Source organism: Anolis carolinensis, chromosome 2, assembly GCF_035594765.1.
Source record: "Anolis carolinensis isolate JA03-04 chromosome 2, rAnoCar3.1.pri, whole genome shotgun sequence".
Classification (NCBI taxonomy): domain Eukaryota; kingdom Metazoa; phylum Chordata; class Lepidosauria; order Squamata; family Dactyloidae; genus Anolis; species Anolis carolinensis.
In genome coordinates, this window is record NC_085842.1 from 115,112,250 (window position 1) to 115,127,748 (window position 15,499).

Below are 15,499 nucleotides of genomic sequence, written 5' to 3' on the forward strand. Positions count from 1 at the left end.
ACAGGAGACTAATTCGTAGATCCCAGGCGAAATGCAGTGTTACGAAATGGGAAAAGGAAATTTCACAGTTGAATGGACAATAAAGTGCGGTATAAAATGGCAAGACAACAACAATGGGACTATTATGGAATGGACAGATAGATCAATCCAGCAACAACTAAACATCTAACTAAACATTCTAAGAAACTATCATAGACAAACTTAGTAGAGCTGCCTATCACAAGTAATGGTGCTTTGTCAATGCTCATGAATAGGAAGCGTACATTCTTTGAATCTATGACCTTTTGCACCGTTATCCTCATTAAAAGACTAAGCACAGGACTAATCTGATGCTTATGTATGTCTGTTTCCTTCACTTCATTTAACTGAATTTTTTGAGATGTGGATATATGTATTGAAACCATGTCACCAAAAAAACAGATGAATCGAACAGGCTATAGATTAAATTTAAGGTTTGCTTTCTAACAAATGTACACTGAACTACCTTTCTTCAGAAATTGAAAAGGAATGAAATAGGTTTTCTGCAGTGGTTGGGATGAAGCTGAAAGCATCCAGAAAGTGAGTAACAAAGTTTTTGACAATACAATGTTTGTCATTCTTTCCCCAAAAAATAATTCAATTGCCTAATTGTGAAAGCCAAGTGCTTTTCACTGTACATGGTTGGCAACTAGAAGAACCATGAAATCAGATGAATCAGATCAAGACAATGAGCCAAATTAAACATTCTTATGGAGTTCTGTGACTGATTTTCCAACTTTACAATGAAATCTTATTATATGGAAATTGAAGTAGAAAGGTGATATGGATCTGGGCTCCATTGTGGGGAGAGTTGAACTATGTGATCTGCACCAATTTCCCTCCTATCATAGATTTAAGTCAGTGCTTGTTCTCAAACTTTTCCCCATGACACATGGCAAGTAGACAGAACCTGAAAATGCAGCAGGAGGGAGGGTCAAACACATCCATCCCGCTCACCCCACTACTCCTTCACACACACACACATGCGCACACATGAACACATGCAAATGGCTCCTGTTCAGACTTCTCCCTGTACTGCAGCTGCCTTTGAGGATGGGAGGAGGAGAAAATTAAGTTAAAAGTCCCAGTCCCAGAACTTTCAACTTAATGTGTACTTTGGCCTTGACTTGTGCTATTTTTGAAGCAAAATTGTGACAGCTGTCATCTGTTAAATACCCTGTGAAAATTAGCACAGAGCCTAGCTAGCAAGCAATTAGTGTTTCTTACCTTTAATCTTTCTGTTACACCATCAGTGAAACTGACTGTGAATTCAGCAATTTTGGGCACCCTGAGTTTTCCTTTGTTCTTCTGGTCTGGCTGATATTCTGTTCTTGTTTTCACAATCACCTGAGAGTAAAGGTAGATAGGTTAATATTTCAAAACAAAATAAGCAGGTTCTTGTATTAAATGTCCCTCTTAAGTAATCACCCCAAATAATGACATGGACATGCAATCATCAATATCACAATCAGATAAGCACACTAGCAAACTGTTATGATTTGGAAGGAACAGTCTTGATTAATTTTCTGTTGTTTCAACTGCTCTTAAAATATCTCTGTTTTCTCTCCTGTCACTTCCCCACAGTTTACTATGGCCCCATCTACACAGCTGTATAAAATCCACATTGAACTAGATTATATGGCAATGTGGGTTCAGATAATCCAGTTCAAAGCAGATATTGTGGATTATCTGCCTTGATATTCTGGGTTAAATGGCTGTGTGGAAGGGCCCTACAATGGCTGCAAATTGACTTCAAAGGACAAAGGTAGTTTGCACTCTATTGACTCAGCAGAGGGGAGGAAAGAGAAGTGTCTTTCCCTTCTGGCTCAGGCAAAAGCAAACTACTGAAACCTATTCTGGCTTGTGTGTTCATCCTCATTAATAAATTTGCTATCTTGACCACACTCTGATGTTGCTTTCCCACATGTGTCCTGGTTTTCAACTATGAAATGTTGGGCGGCATGAGTAAATATTTCATCAGAACCTTTCTTAACGGACAAATACAGCACAAGTGATACAGATTATGCTCAATAGACACCTACTTGTGTAGTCCCTGTCAAGTATGAAGAAACAATAAATCAGGTCAGCCCAGGGAAAGAAGGTCTGTTGTGTTCACCTCCAATATCTCTATGCCTTCAGGGTTGCCTGTCAGTACTATTCACAGCCATGGTTCTTGGGTGATTGGCTGCCAGTCCCTGGGTAAATTTCCAGGGAAAAACTGCAATTGTAGCCAGTGGGCACAAATAATAGAAATATTTATGACTATTAGCTACAATTACATTGTGCAACTGCATTTTAGCCAATGGCATAATACAAAAAGTAACTATCAGTACCCTACATCAAGCAGTGGACAATATTAGTCACAACCTGAACTGTTCTCCTAGCTTTCCGATGTCTTCAAGTCAATCATAGGAAATGTGATTTTATCTGATTCTTTGATTAGTGTGCATATTTCTTTTAGAAAAAACACAAAACCTGTCAGCCAGTATGGCTAGGGGTTTCTGGGAGAAATACGGTAGTCCCAAACCCAGCTGTATTCCTGCATTGTTTCTGAAATAACTACATCCTTAAATCAAAATAAGATGTTTTTACCTGTATTACCCAAAGTGACATTATCACCTTCCTTAACAATTGATTCAAGGTGCTGTGTTCTGACCAACAAGGCCAATGTATTATTCACTTAAAGGTAAAATAAGTATTACATGGAGCTTCTGACCAAAATGGACTCCCTACAAACACTTATCTCATATTCTGCATCTTTCTCCCATATTCTTGCTTCATTCCACACTTCCATCTGGGCAGCCAATGGTATGGAACATTGAGTAGAAAATGTGTAGTTTACAATATAATCCTATACCTACTTAATGAGAAGTAGGTCACACAGTACCTAATGGGTATTATTTCTCTATAGATGTGGATGGATCTGTACTGCCATTGGAACCAAGGAATTCTATGTTTTAATTCTTACCTTTTAGTCTCCATTGAGATATAGCTCATTTTACTCCTATTTAGAACTAGCCTGAATCCCAAGTACATAATTCCTTGATTTCATAGGATGCTAGTTATTCTGACTCATGCATCAGATAAACACGCTTTCCTAAAATGTTACATTATATAATAAATTTTAATGTTTGTGGGTCATTTCCTGATCCATTTTATTGGAGGAAAAACAGGTGAGAAATATAAATATTTGGCTGAAAAGACAGCCTTCTGGGGGGTGTTGATTAGAATTGCAATAATGTTTATATTTCACCTAGAACTTACACTTCAAATGCAGTTGCTTTAGAATTGTTCATGGTCCAAAAGGAATAATAATAGCTGGTGCCAATAAACTTTCACATCATTCTGAAAACATGAGCTTGCAAATCTCTTGCTTGAAATGCCTTTTTTGTTTGCAGTCCTCTTGATCACCTTTAACTGAGAACTCACAAAAATAGAATGGATAATGAGTGAGCCACTGGGATTCCTCAAAGACAAAGTCATTTTTCAGCTTCCACCTACTGAGACCAACTTGCCAATTAAAATCAAATTAAGAAATGTAATAAGTTGGAACTTTGTTAATGAAAAGGGACAACCTGATGCATTTTAATAAAACTAAATTAATCAACAACCGCAAAAGGTTTTCCAAAATTAAGTTATGAATTATTAATTAATTTAATAAGATACAGTTCTAAAAAGCCAAGGAAGTTGACATGCCCAGTTGGTTTCGTATACAAAGTCTTCTTCTTTTGCAAATCTACTATTTTTCTTTCTTTTTAAGCCTTCAGCATTGGAGGTTAAAGTGTTCAAAATGGTTAAAAACACATGTCACAAGTAACAAGAAACCTCAACAAGAATACTAGACTGACAATTTTGCAGTTCAGCCCTCCTCTACAAAATTCACGTGTAGAGTTTTGCAGAAAAAAGCATTCTCTGCATGAAAACCTTTTGAAAACGGTTTTTGTGCAAAAAATATTGTTTTCTGAACCAAAAATTAAGCTTCCTACACTAAAATTTTTGTTTATTACACAGAAATATACATGTTTGAATTTTGTATAGAATAAAACCCCCAACTATATCTAGCATTTCCTGTACAGAAAATATTGCTGTTTTATGTGCAAAAAAATCCCCCACTCACATGTAAATTTTATATAAAATTAAGTCCTAAATTAAAAAACTAAAAAAATACTGAGGAAAAAATTGCTAAAATTACTATTTGCCTTATCCGTTCAGAAACATAGCAATGATTTACATCCCTAAGAATTGCAATATCTAAGATAAGACTGTGAACAATCAGAAGTGCCCAATACATTCTAAAATGCTAACAACTCGCAGTGATCTGTCATTATTAGATGACAAACCATATTCAAGTCACCCAATCAAACAACAATTATTGCTTATACACCTACAGAGGGCAGGTGAACTAGCAACAACAACAAGAAAAATAGTGACTGAGAAAAGACGATGGAGTTTGCAGCACCCTATCAAACCCCCAACAAAGTTGAGAACAGGTCTTGATCTCGAATGGGGAATTGTTTCAGAGTTGTTTTCAGGGTGGACACAATCTATTAAGAAGGAATATCGATCAGGGCTTAATGTGTTTGTGGAAAGGTTTTCTTCAGAAAGGAAGTGCTCACCCAGCTATACACTTGAGTTCTTATTTGGCATAATTATTCTTAGGTACTTTATCTTTTTTCTCCTTTTAAAACCAGAGATTTACATTTGCTTCTCTTTATCTTCCCTTTGCATATTGTTTTTTTTTACCATTTTCTTCTTCTTTTTATTGATTTTGCATCCAGATATCGATCCATAATTCCCCAGTGTTATCAATAGCGCCTCAATACATTCTAATGAGTTGTCTGGAACCAACATTACATCAGCAGCATAGATTATTGTTTCATTGCTTTTAAACATTTAATATTGTTTGCGTTTCAAATTAAATAATTAAATAAGCCACAGTTCTAAGATTCTAGATTTGCACTTCTAGTGACAGAATAAACAATTATGCAAATAGCAGACATCCCTGTCTTGTTCCTCATTGGATTACAAATGTTTTTGGTTCATCATTAACCAAACCATGTGCTGATTGTTTCTTACATACATAATACTTTTAACCAACCTGTATAGTTGGTTCCAAACTCCATTTTATCTAAAACTGCAAAGTGAAAATCCCAACTCTGAGATGCATAAGTTTTAGAGAATACTGAGCGGATGTCTGGCTAGCATGGAAAGATCATAAACAGCAAACAACGCAAAACTGCACGTAGCTAGCATCTCCTTGAAACAAGCAAGATAATTTTATTTTTCTCCAAGAAGAAATTCTGCCCTAGTATGTTGGATAGGTCTGATACTGAGGATCCTTCTAGAATGACCCCAGTGCCCCATAACACAATGTTATGCCTGCCATCATTTTAAAGGTAGTCTATCAAGATGCTGCTCTAGTTCTCTTCCTTGCAATACCAGCTAAAGCTCATTTATCCCCCAACACAGAAACAACAGCCCATTATGGCCAGACTGGATATGCTCTTTGACAGGTCACTATACCTCATGTCTCCAGTACATTACATTGAAGATCAGCTCCAAGCCTCTGTGCCTAGCTTTTGAGCTTTTGAGCAGCTACTTAATGCAAGGATCCTGCACTAACATGCATTAGTTTTAATCTCCTCTTTCCACCTCAGTAGTAATCCTTTGGCACTGCCTTGATGCTCTTTTATCTGACCCACCTCTGGCCTCTGGTTTTTGTGCACTGATTTAGCACGGTAATCCTGTCTGTGCTGTGCCTTTGATTGACCAAAAGGCACTCTCAGTCAGACTTAGATGTCTTTGAGTCTAGTCATTTTCACAGCATCATTCCCATCTTATGCATAGCTGTTCCCAAGACAATGATTGTTGGACAATGATACACATGAACTTGATAGCTATGAAGAAGAGAACATATCCCAGTTTCTGACAGACATACAAACAGAAGTCCTGCAATAATGGAAAAAATATAATTCACATAGCCAGCATTAAGGTGCTACATGAAGATAAATTTGGGGCAGGGGGAGTGGTTGTAGCCAGTCTTTTTTTTTTCTTTTTCTTTTTTACAGCCTTTCCCATTTCCTAAGCCTAGCCAGGGTGCTCATGCTTCAGGTTTACTATGTTGCTTCTGCTGTTGCTGGCTACTATGTATAAACAAACAAAGCAGCAAAGGATCCAGATCCCCAGATTTGTCTTTTATGCAGATTAGGGAATGTTATGTATTTCAGCTGGGTCATAAAATTTGCAGCAGCAACACTGAACACATGCAACCAAACCTGGCTGTCTAAATATTAGATCACTACAGTGCAGAGCTTGGACATATTACCCTTGGATTAAGGGTAATCCAAAAGATCCTTAAAACCCAGAAGTCAGCATGATCTCTTAAAAATCTAATTGATGCCATTTGCCAGAAACCCAAATTAAATCCATTTTGCTTCTTACTAAAAACCACACAGTTGGTGTATTTGAAGTTGTTGGACCACCACTCTCAAACTTCCTGACCATTAGCCATGTTGCCTGGGGCCATTCGGAGATGAAGTCTGACATCATTAGGGTCCCAAGGTTTGGAACCATTGTTTTATCCATTCTGATCTGTCTGTGTAGCACCAAGTTCAACATGATATCTGGTTATTCTGCATCTAGTCAGTGGTCTACAACCTAGAGTCCCACAAATATTTTAGATATTTAGATGAAACAGTGCACCAACTAAAGACAGCTAGGGATCATATGAGTAGTCATCCATAACATCTGAATGGAGCCTGGTTACCAAAGTGCAATCCTACACCTACCCCATAAACTGTTACCAACTGAGAATTCTTGGTGATGTATTATAAAAAGTAATGTTTCCAAGCTCAAATCTTTTCAGTGATATGCTACCCTAAATTAAAAAAGGCCTTGCCCTTCCCCCTCTCCCTTCATGGGCATAGGATTGTAATCCAAGATTAAAATCATGTTAGATTCAACTAGAGTACAGTCACTGAGTCCATTCTTGGATGATAAATCCCATGAATTCAATTATTCTGCTCTGGTCAGGATTAACAATGGGATTCAGGAACAGGAACAAGGATGCATGCCATTTTAATACTTACAGAAATCACGTGTTAGAATTTCTTTTGTTCAATTCCAAAACCAAACATTTTCCCTGAGGAAAAGTTCTGGAGAGTTTGAATGTATCTTCAGCAATGTCTGACGTTTAACTTGATCTTAATCAAATGTATTTTTTTCATTATAATGAATAGAAGCAATGGGTCCAGTGGTTCCCAACCTTTTTGTGACCAGGGACCACTTTGACCGGGGACCACTTTGACCGGGGGCCACTTGACTGGAGACCTCTTTGACCAGAGACTACTCTACAACATTAGAACCAAAAGATTACAAATCAGTTTTTGGTCAACTTTAGGTTTGGTTTGGTTATTTGGGGTTCTGATTCAGAAAATTGCATTGGAATATTGCATCAGCTCTAGTTTCTGATACAAAACATATGCTATCCAGTAGTCACCATCTGCTCACCACAGAAAACCATATTTAATTATCTAGAGCTGATGTGGTCTACCATGTTTAACTATCTAGAGCTAATGAGGCCCACAGGTTGAGAACCACTAGGATACACCAACATGACTATAGTGCCCAGACTGAGAGAAGTACTATTCTATTCAGCTTTGTTCAGACCTGACCTGGTAGTATCCAGTTCTGGGCACTACAGAGCAAGATGGCTATTGACAAGCTGGAATGTGCAAAGAGCAATAGTGACAAGCCTATGGCATGTGTGCTAGAAGGGACACACAGCACCTTCTCTCCTGGCACGTGCACCCATGTATTCCAAGATCCAAACAAAATAAAATGTGAAACATGCTTGGTCCCAAGCACTCATAATAAGGGACATTCAACTTGTATATGCCTGTGTTTCTCAAATTAAGATTGATGTGACTTAAACAGTGCTTAATTATGTCTACATTATGATCCAGCATCTCTTTAAAGGGCATTTTCCTCAAGATTTTGAAAACACAGTACTCTGAGAAATCGGCATCACTATTTTAAGATAGAACTGTATTGGCAAATTCTGTTTGACTTTGAAAAACACTTTAAGAATTATAAGTACATTTAAGCCTATAAAAGAAATGTCTTACAGTATGGAAAGATTATTTGTGCCCAACATACTAGACAATTTGGACCCAAAAAACCCCAACAAATCAGTGGCACAGAGAAAATACCAAGGTTTTCTGAAAAGCTATCAAGGTCTGCGAGCTCTGCAGCAATGCCTGCTGCCTGTTAATGCCAGCAGTGGAAAACAAACACTTGCATTTTCAGGAGGCAGCATTAACCTCTCTCTCCTGCTCTGCTCCTTGCTGCAGTGCTTACACTGCTGGCTGAGCTCTGATGCAGCAACACTCTGCTCATTTTCTCCATGCCTTTTGTTGAGCTGGCATCATTAATTATAGAAAGTTCCCCATTAGCACCTGCTAAGTAATGCTTGGAAAATGCATCTGTGTTCTATTTAGAAACCAGGCAACGAGCGTAGCATCGAGCCCCTTTCCGCTCTGCAGCACGGGGATGGACGTTTTCCACTATCTAATCATGAAAATGCAATGCAGAAGCTCTGCCAGAGCATCCATTTTCCTTCTGCAGTGTGTGATTTATTTTCAGTTTTAATAGCTTTGTCTCCCTTTCAATCTTTTTTTTCCTCCCTTGTTAATTTATAACGGATGTGTAGGCAGACTTTTGAAAATCTAGTGCTTCCTCTCTGTACACTATCACATCGACTATCAATTATAGCTTTAATTTCATTTATATTTCAGTTTTCCATGGAGAATGAGGCCCAGTGACTAACCACAGACATTAACGTATTGTCAAAATTAACATTTGAAAGAAGTGGGAGCTTTTTTTTTTACAAATCATATAAATGGGTTTGTATAAGACAAAAATCAATTGTTCTGCAAACAAAAGAAAAACAATATTGAAATCAACTATACTTAATAACTGCTTGAAAGTAACAGTGGTCCCTTGTAATGGGTTTTGTTTTCAGGAACCCCCTGTTGATACCAAAATCTCTAGCTCAAACCCCATTATATAAAATGGCATCCCTTACCTTTACATAAAATGGCAAAATCAAAATTTGCTTTTGGGATTTTTGAAAAAGTGTTTTCAATAAAGAAACAGTGGCCAGTGGAAGGGGGAACACCAAATCCTGTAACTTCAGGATGAAGCTATTTCCACCCTGTCCCACTGCTCTGCAAGGCTGAATATCCCAAGGCTGGATATCCCAAGGCTTTAAAATCTATGAGGTTTAAGAGAGTCTCCAGCATTACCAAAATCATTTTAACAATTATCTAAAACTTGCAATTCTATGTATGTGTTGAATTCATAATGGCAGTGTAAAATGAAGAACACTTTGAAAGTTAAGAAAGAAGGCACGCCATTAGTACTGGATTTATGCACAATCTAGATAAACTATAACATAGAGACTTGGTTTATGAAGGGTCTTTTTTGGTCCTTTGTGAGGATGTAAAAGGACACAAAGATATCACCGCAGTCCGAATTCCTAGTTGTCTTACATATTCATTGTGGCATTTTGGTGATTTATGAATGTGTAAGTTTTCCTACAGAAACAGTTGGGGATGTTTGCCCAATGCAGAATGGCCTTTTTCAATTTATGGTTGCAAATGCAGAATTGTATCCCAACATCACTTTGAACATAACTGAACATAACTGATTCTCCACAATCTGGTATGCAGGCAAGTATCAGCAGATGAATGGCAAGTTTTTCTCATTATCTGCAGTGTTGAGCGACCTCATCAGATGGGGCTATTTTCAGTGTCATACACTGGTTTAGCTATAGTTTAGAAACTGAGATCACTAACTCCCATCCCATGGCGTACAGATACTTCTGGAGGGGCTCTGTGGTTAAACTACAGCTGAACCAGCATATACCACCACAGCAGCAACAAGGGAGGCTTCCCGTGTTACGTTGGCAACAATGGGGGAAGCCGGGCAGCGGACGCTTCCCCCATGGGATGGGGTTTCTGGTCAATCGGGCATGGGGAGGTGGTTCCCCACACACCCTGACAGGCAACACCAGATTCGCCACGATCTTGAAGCAAGCATTTGCTTACTGCTGCTTACTGACACATGGCTTAGGGCACTTCTAGGCAAGGTTAAAACCCACTTTAGTGTGGGTTTTCCTCCTTGGCCCCTTACTTGTCTCCTGGTGCATCATTTTTACATGCAAGAAGGACTCCAGGGCTGCCCAGTAAATTTTTGCAAGTTTTAGGGTGTTGGGGGGGGGGGGGTTAGGGAAGGGGGTGGGTGCTATCTTGCTCCTCCGGGCTTTTGGAAATCTGAAGAAGCAAGATGACAATGGGGACTCACCCCACAAGTCCAATACCCCCATTAGATCCAGACCTTTTTGAAAGGCCTGAATTGAATGGGGTATCAAATTAATTTGGAACAAAGCAGTGTTTACCTGCTTTGTTCTGAATTAATTCACTTTTACCTGAGGCATTGTTTAGATGCCTCAGGTAAAAGCCCAACAGGCCCCACATTTTGAGGCCTGTCTGGAAGGGCCCTTGGTAAACTACAAGCTAAACATGAGTCAACAATATGATGCAACAGCTTAAAAAGCAGCATCTAAAGGACTATAGTGTCTAGAAGATCAAGGTCTCACTCTATTCCGCATTGGTCCGACCTCACCTGGAATACTGTTTCCAGTTCTGGGCCCCACAGTTCAGGGGGCATATTGACAAGCTAGAATATGTCCAGAGGAGGGTGACCAAAATGATCAAGGTTTGGAAACTAAGTCCATGAGGAATGGCTCAGGTTGCTGGGTATATTTAGCTAGGAGAAAAGAAGGCTGAGAGGGCACATGATAGCCATTTTTAAATATTTGAAGGGGGCAAGCTTGTTTTCTGCTGCTCTGGAGACTAGTACCTGGAGCTATGGATTCAAACTGCAGGAAAAGAGATTCCACCTAAACATAAGGAAGTGTTTTCTGATGGTAAGAGCTGTTTGGAGTGGAATATGCTACCTCAGAATGTGCGGAAGACTCCTTTTCTGTACGTTTTAAGCAGAGCCTGGATGGCTGATGGTGTAAGCTTATTGTAAATATTATCTTAACAATTGGTTATTGTTTTTTGCTTGATTTATAGGTCTCCTTTGACATTAATTTTCAAAAGTTGAAAGGTAAGTATATTAATTACTTTCTTGCATTCACACATATATAAAAGATAGGTTTCTTCATAGGGCCCCATGCCACAGGACTGAGTTAGTATGACCAGTCTCCCTATACATGCTGGCTCTACTGTCAACATTTATGGAAAAGGACTTACTTTTAGTCCATCAACTTTACAAGCATGTTTGATGAGGACATGAGAGAGCATTATCTCAGTGGTTGCTCTCAGGTTGTGGAACTCTTTTCTGTTGGAGATCAGATTTGTTTTCCTTTTCTCTTTCACAATTATGAAATGCTATATAAAAAAATCATTATTTTCTGCAAGGGAAGAGGACAGCATACTGAAACAGTAGTGCCTGGACCTCATCGCATGAGATATGTCACCGGACCATTAAAAACACAATCAAATGCTTTTAATGGGCTTTGCCCATCAGTAGCCCCTAATTGCTTCATCATGGGAAGGTCGTGGTCTGGCAAAACATATCACACAATGTCGATTCTTCTGTGCCATCTTCCACTTCCTTCCAATAAAGTCCTTAGATTTAAGAGAGAGATGCAAGTTTCCTGTTTGCTTCCTACCGAGATTCAAAGCACAGGCTCACCTTCAAAACCCTAAAGAGTTTGGGATGTAGGTAACTGCAGAAGCTCATATCAGTCTGCCTGACCTTTCAAAATGTTGGCTAATGCCCTTTTCTGGGATGAGAATAATGTCAATTAGAGGGAAAGTTATTTTTTCTGTGAATGTGCCCCACTTATAGAATTTCCTGTTACTCTAACATTGCTGTCTTTTAGGTGCAAGATGGATGTCCTTTTATTCACTTAAGCGTTTCATGTACTAAACGCTTGCCTACATTTTTTCTCTGTAATGATGGTGGATCCTTCTGTTGTTATTTTTTTATTTTTTCACATCTGGAGATTTGCTTCTACCTGCCTTGGAATTGATTTTTTAACAGAGACAGATCATTGTCTGGGTTGTCATACATAGTGTCCTTTTCTATGTTAGCATGCCTGAAAACCTAAGATTTGCTCCTTCATATGCTCAAATTGTGCTGAATCAGGGTTAAGACTTTTGAGAAGATGGCCTCCTCAGTCCCAATGTCTCACCTGCAGAATGAGGCAATGGGAAGCTGGGAAGGACTGCTTCTTATAGCTTTTCATAGCTTTCCAGGACTGTTGTTTTCAGTGCTGGTCTCCAAGCTTCTTAATTGTTTTTGAAATGCTTCTTAGTATGAATCTTGACTACTTCTTACATTTGTTTTACTTCTGTATTTTACAATGCTAAAGAAACAATTGTTCATTGTATCTATGTTTTTTTTCTGACTGCAGTTTCACTGTATTCTATTTTTTATTGCATATTTCAAATATTTTTTATAGAAAAGTTGCCCATAATTGTTCTAAATAAAAAATTAAAAACCAATAAACATTTCCCAATGGCTGTTTTTCCCTTCTATATATTTGGACCTTATTTCTCCAAATTCAGAGTTCAGCAGAGTACATATACAGGCACCTCCAAAATCAAACTCTTCTGAAATCCTTCATGTGTATATAAAATCAGTAAGAAATAAAGCTCTATTCTATCACCTTTCAACATCCCCTTTTTAATTATTCCTCACTCGCTAGCACTGTAATTGCTGAAATGCTCCATTAAAACTTATAATTCTCCTCATGGTTACCAAATAATAATTTTCAAACTGCTGAACCATTTTGTCTTCCATGCTCATCTTCTCACAATTAGCACACACCTAGCATCTCATAGGCAGTCTTACCCAAAATACTGTCTTCTTAAGGGTATGTAGATATATCTTTGTGTATAGATGTGCTATGTGGCATGTAATAACGCTGGATGGGTTCCAGAGGCTCCATTTGTAATACTCAGTATTTCAGATGAAGATCATAAAGACCCACATGGCATATTATACCTGATGACAACTGGCAAATGGTATATTGCACCAGATGAAAGACCTAATGTTAATCCCTGCTTCTGAGTAACACTTGAAAGAGCTCAGTTCTGAAGCTCTTTCATAAAGCATGCAGAGATGTCTATGCACTTCTTGTTGTTTTAAAAAAAATAGCACAATGCCACCTCTCTCAATGCTTTGCAACAATCCATATACAGAGCCGGCGGGAAGGTCTAATGAACAAGATCAAGGTTTCCACAAAAATAAATCTGGCCTGACCTCCATCTAAAAAAAGACCAAGGTAAATTAAGGGTTGTTATAAAAGCATCATACTTTTGAAAGTAAAAGCATCAGTTATTCCTAGTCAAAGTTTAAGAGAGGTATGGATGATTCCCTCCAGAATATCATTACTACCTGTCGTGACCAAGCAATTCACTTTAGAATTTTCTTTGTGAATTACAGTTCAAAAAGTAATACTTTTAAACTTTACTATTAATGATGTAACCTCATTCTATTAGTTTTATTTTCTAAGCAAAGCATGGATTGCAAATCCATGACTCGTAGACAGGACTGATACACCATATCTCCAGGGAAATACCAGTGGTATTATGATTGGGAAACATGAGAGAGATTGTAGTGGATCTCTCCAAGAGAATAATCAGACTGGAAAAACAATCCACTCCATAACCACTTTCTGTCCATGGGCAAATCACATTCTCTTCTACACAGGCCTTAAATTGCAGACGACAGTGGGATAAAATTGGGGGAGGGCCTAGATGACCTGCGCGAAAAATGTGTGCTGGATGGCATGAAAACACATGATAAAAAGGTTCACCTAAAATCCACTATCAGCCAAAAAAATGTGCTTCTATGGAGCACTGTATATCCCTGCGCTAAAAAAAAAAAATCCATAGGAGTTCCTTGCAATATACTGGTGTAATCTGCTCCAGCACGTATCTTCATTTTATAATCCCAAAACAGCTGAGGAAGGATGTAAACAGATGGAGTCAAATGGAAACACAAGAGGAAATCAATTCCCATGGGGACTCTCTCCAACCATTGCTTTATTCTCATATTTCTGAAATTAAACAGAGCTTGAATTTATATAGTGGGCACCAGCATGGCAGACAAGTGACCACCAAGAGAAACAAGGTTCAAGAGGGCAAACTTAAAGGCTGAGGAGAGACGATGACAGGAAATCTGCTTGTGTGCACTTTGTTATATCTACATCAGCACTTATGAGGTGCAACACATCTGAGTGTCAATAAGAAAAAAAAATCTTGTGTTTCCCTTCAATCCGCATTATCGAAACCTTTCTGGATGCTGTGAAACCATTTCCCAAGACTAATGGCTCCATGTGATGACTCTCCTTAAGGGTTTTTTTTTAATTCCACTTTCTTAATCCAGATTAAGCACCTGTCTGGAAAACCCTCAGAGTAAGGCAAAGGCAAACACTCTCTGAACAAATCTTGCCCTGTGATAGGATCACCTCAAGGTCGCCATAAGTCCAAAATGATTTGAAGGCACATAAGAACAAATTGTTAGTAAAACTAATCAAATATATGTTTAATGAAAGAGAAAGGGAAAGAGTAAATAGCTGTAGGTTAGAGCGAGGCAGGAAGAGAGAGGTAGGAAAAAGCAAATGTCACTATAATGCAAACTAACAGTCAATGAATATAATAACTAACTAAGTTGTAGCCAACTCTTACATTTAGGAAGATGTGCACAGAAATGGCAGCAAGAAGAGTGAACTGGTAGCAAGTGAACGTATAATCTGAAACCAGCTCTGGACTTTAATTTGCTATTCTTTGAATTAAAAGGTCTAAAAAATAATACTGTAAATCTTTTGGTGACAAGCCTTTTATGGACTTACATACAAAATGTAATTTTAATTATATTTACTATGTTTAAACTGCATTTTAACCTAAATCCACACAGTACTATTTAATTGTTGTTGTTTCTAATTTTTGTATTAAATTTGTTTTAAACTGTAACCAGATTGTATGGTTGTTAGCAGCCTTGAGTCCCCATGGGGAGAAAGGCAGGGTATAAATAAAGTGAATAAATAAAATTAAAATAAATACAGTCACTCAGCTCAAACACCTACAAACCTACAACAGGATGCATAACTTGGATGGACAGACTATGCTACATACCCAGCTGCTGTTAGATCCCAGCCAGCCAGGGCACCAAGGCCTGCAGTGTTTCAGGACTTGCACTTTGACACAAATAATGCTGAGGATTTTACTAACATTTCACCCTCCACAGAGGGGCCTTTACAGCTGCAGGTGCCCGTAGATATTGGCTCTGGAGACTTGCTAATTGGAGAAGATTCTTCTATTCCTCCCTCGCAAATAGAGCCAGATGTTGATGAGATGCCTGGGAACGGGGTTTTTAATCATAGAGATTTTGTAACTAG

General features: G+C 38.4%; 1 protein-coding gene across 1 annotated transcript in view; it reads right to left on the reverse strand.

Annotated features, from left to right (window-relative positions):
* The window catches only part of nsg2 (neuronal vesicle trafficking associated 2), a 77,897-nt gene that overhangs the window by 44,887 nt on the left and 17,511 nt on the right, over positions 1-15,499 (reverse strand). The window contains exon 3 of the mRNA XM_003217440.4: positions 1,246-1,365. Within this exon, the coding sequence (XP_003217488.1) occupies positions 1,246-1,365 (120 nt within the window). The remainder of the gene's footprint in view (positions 1-1,245; positions 1,366-15,499) is intronic.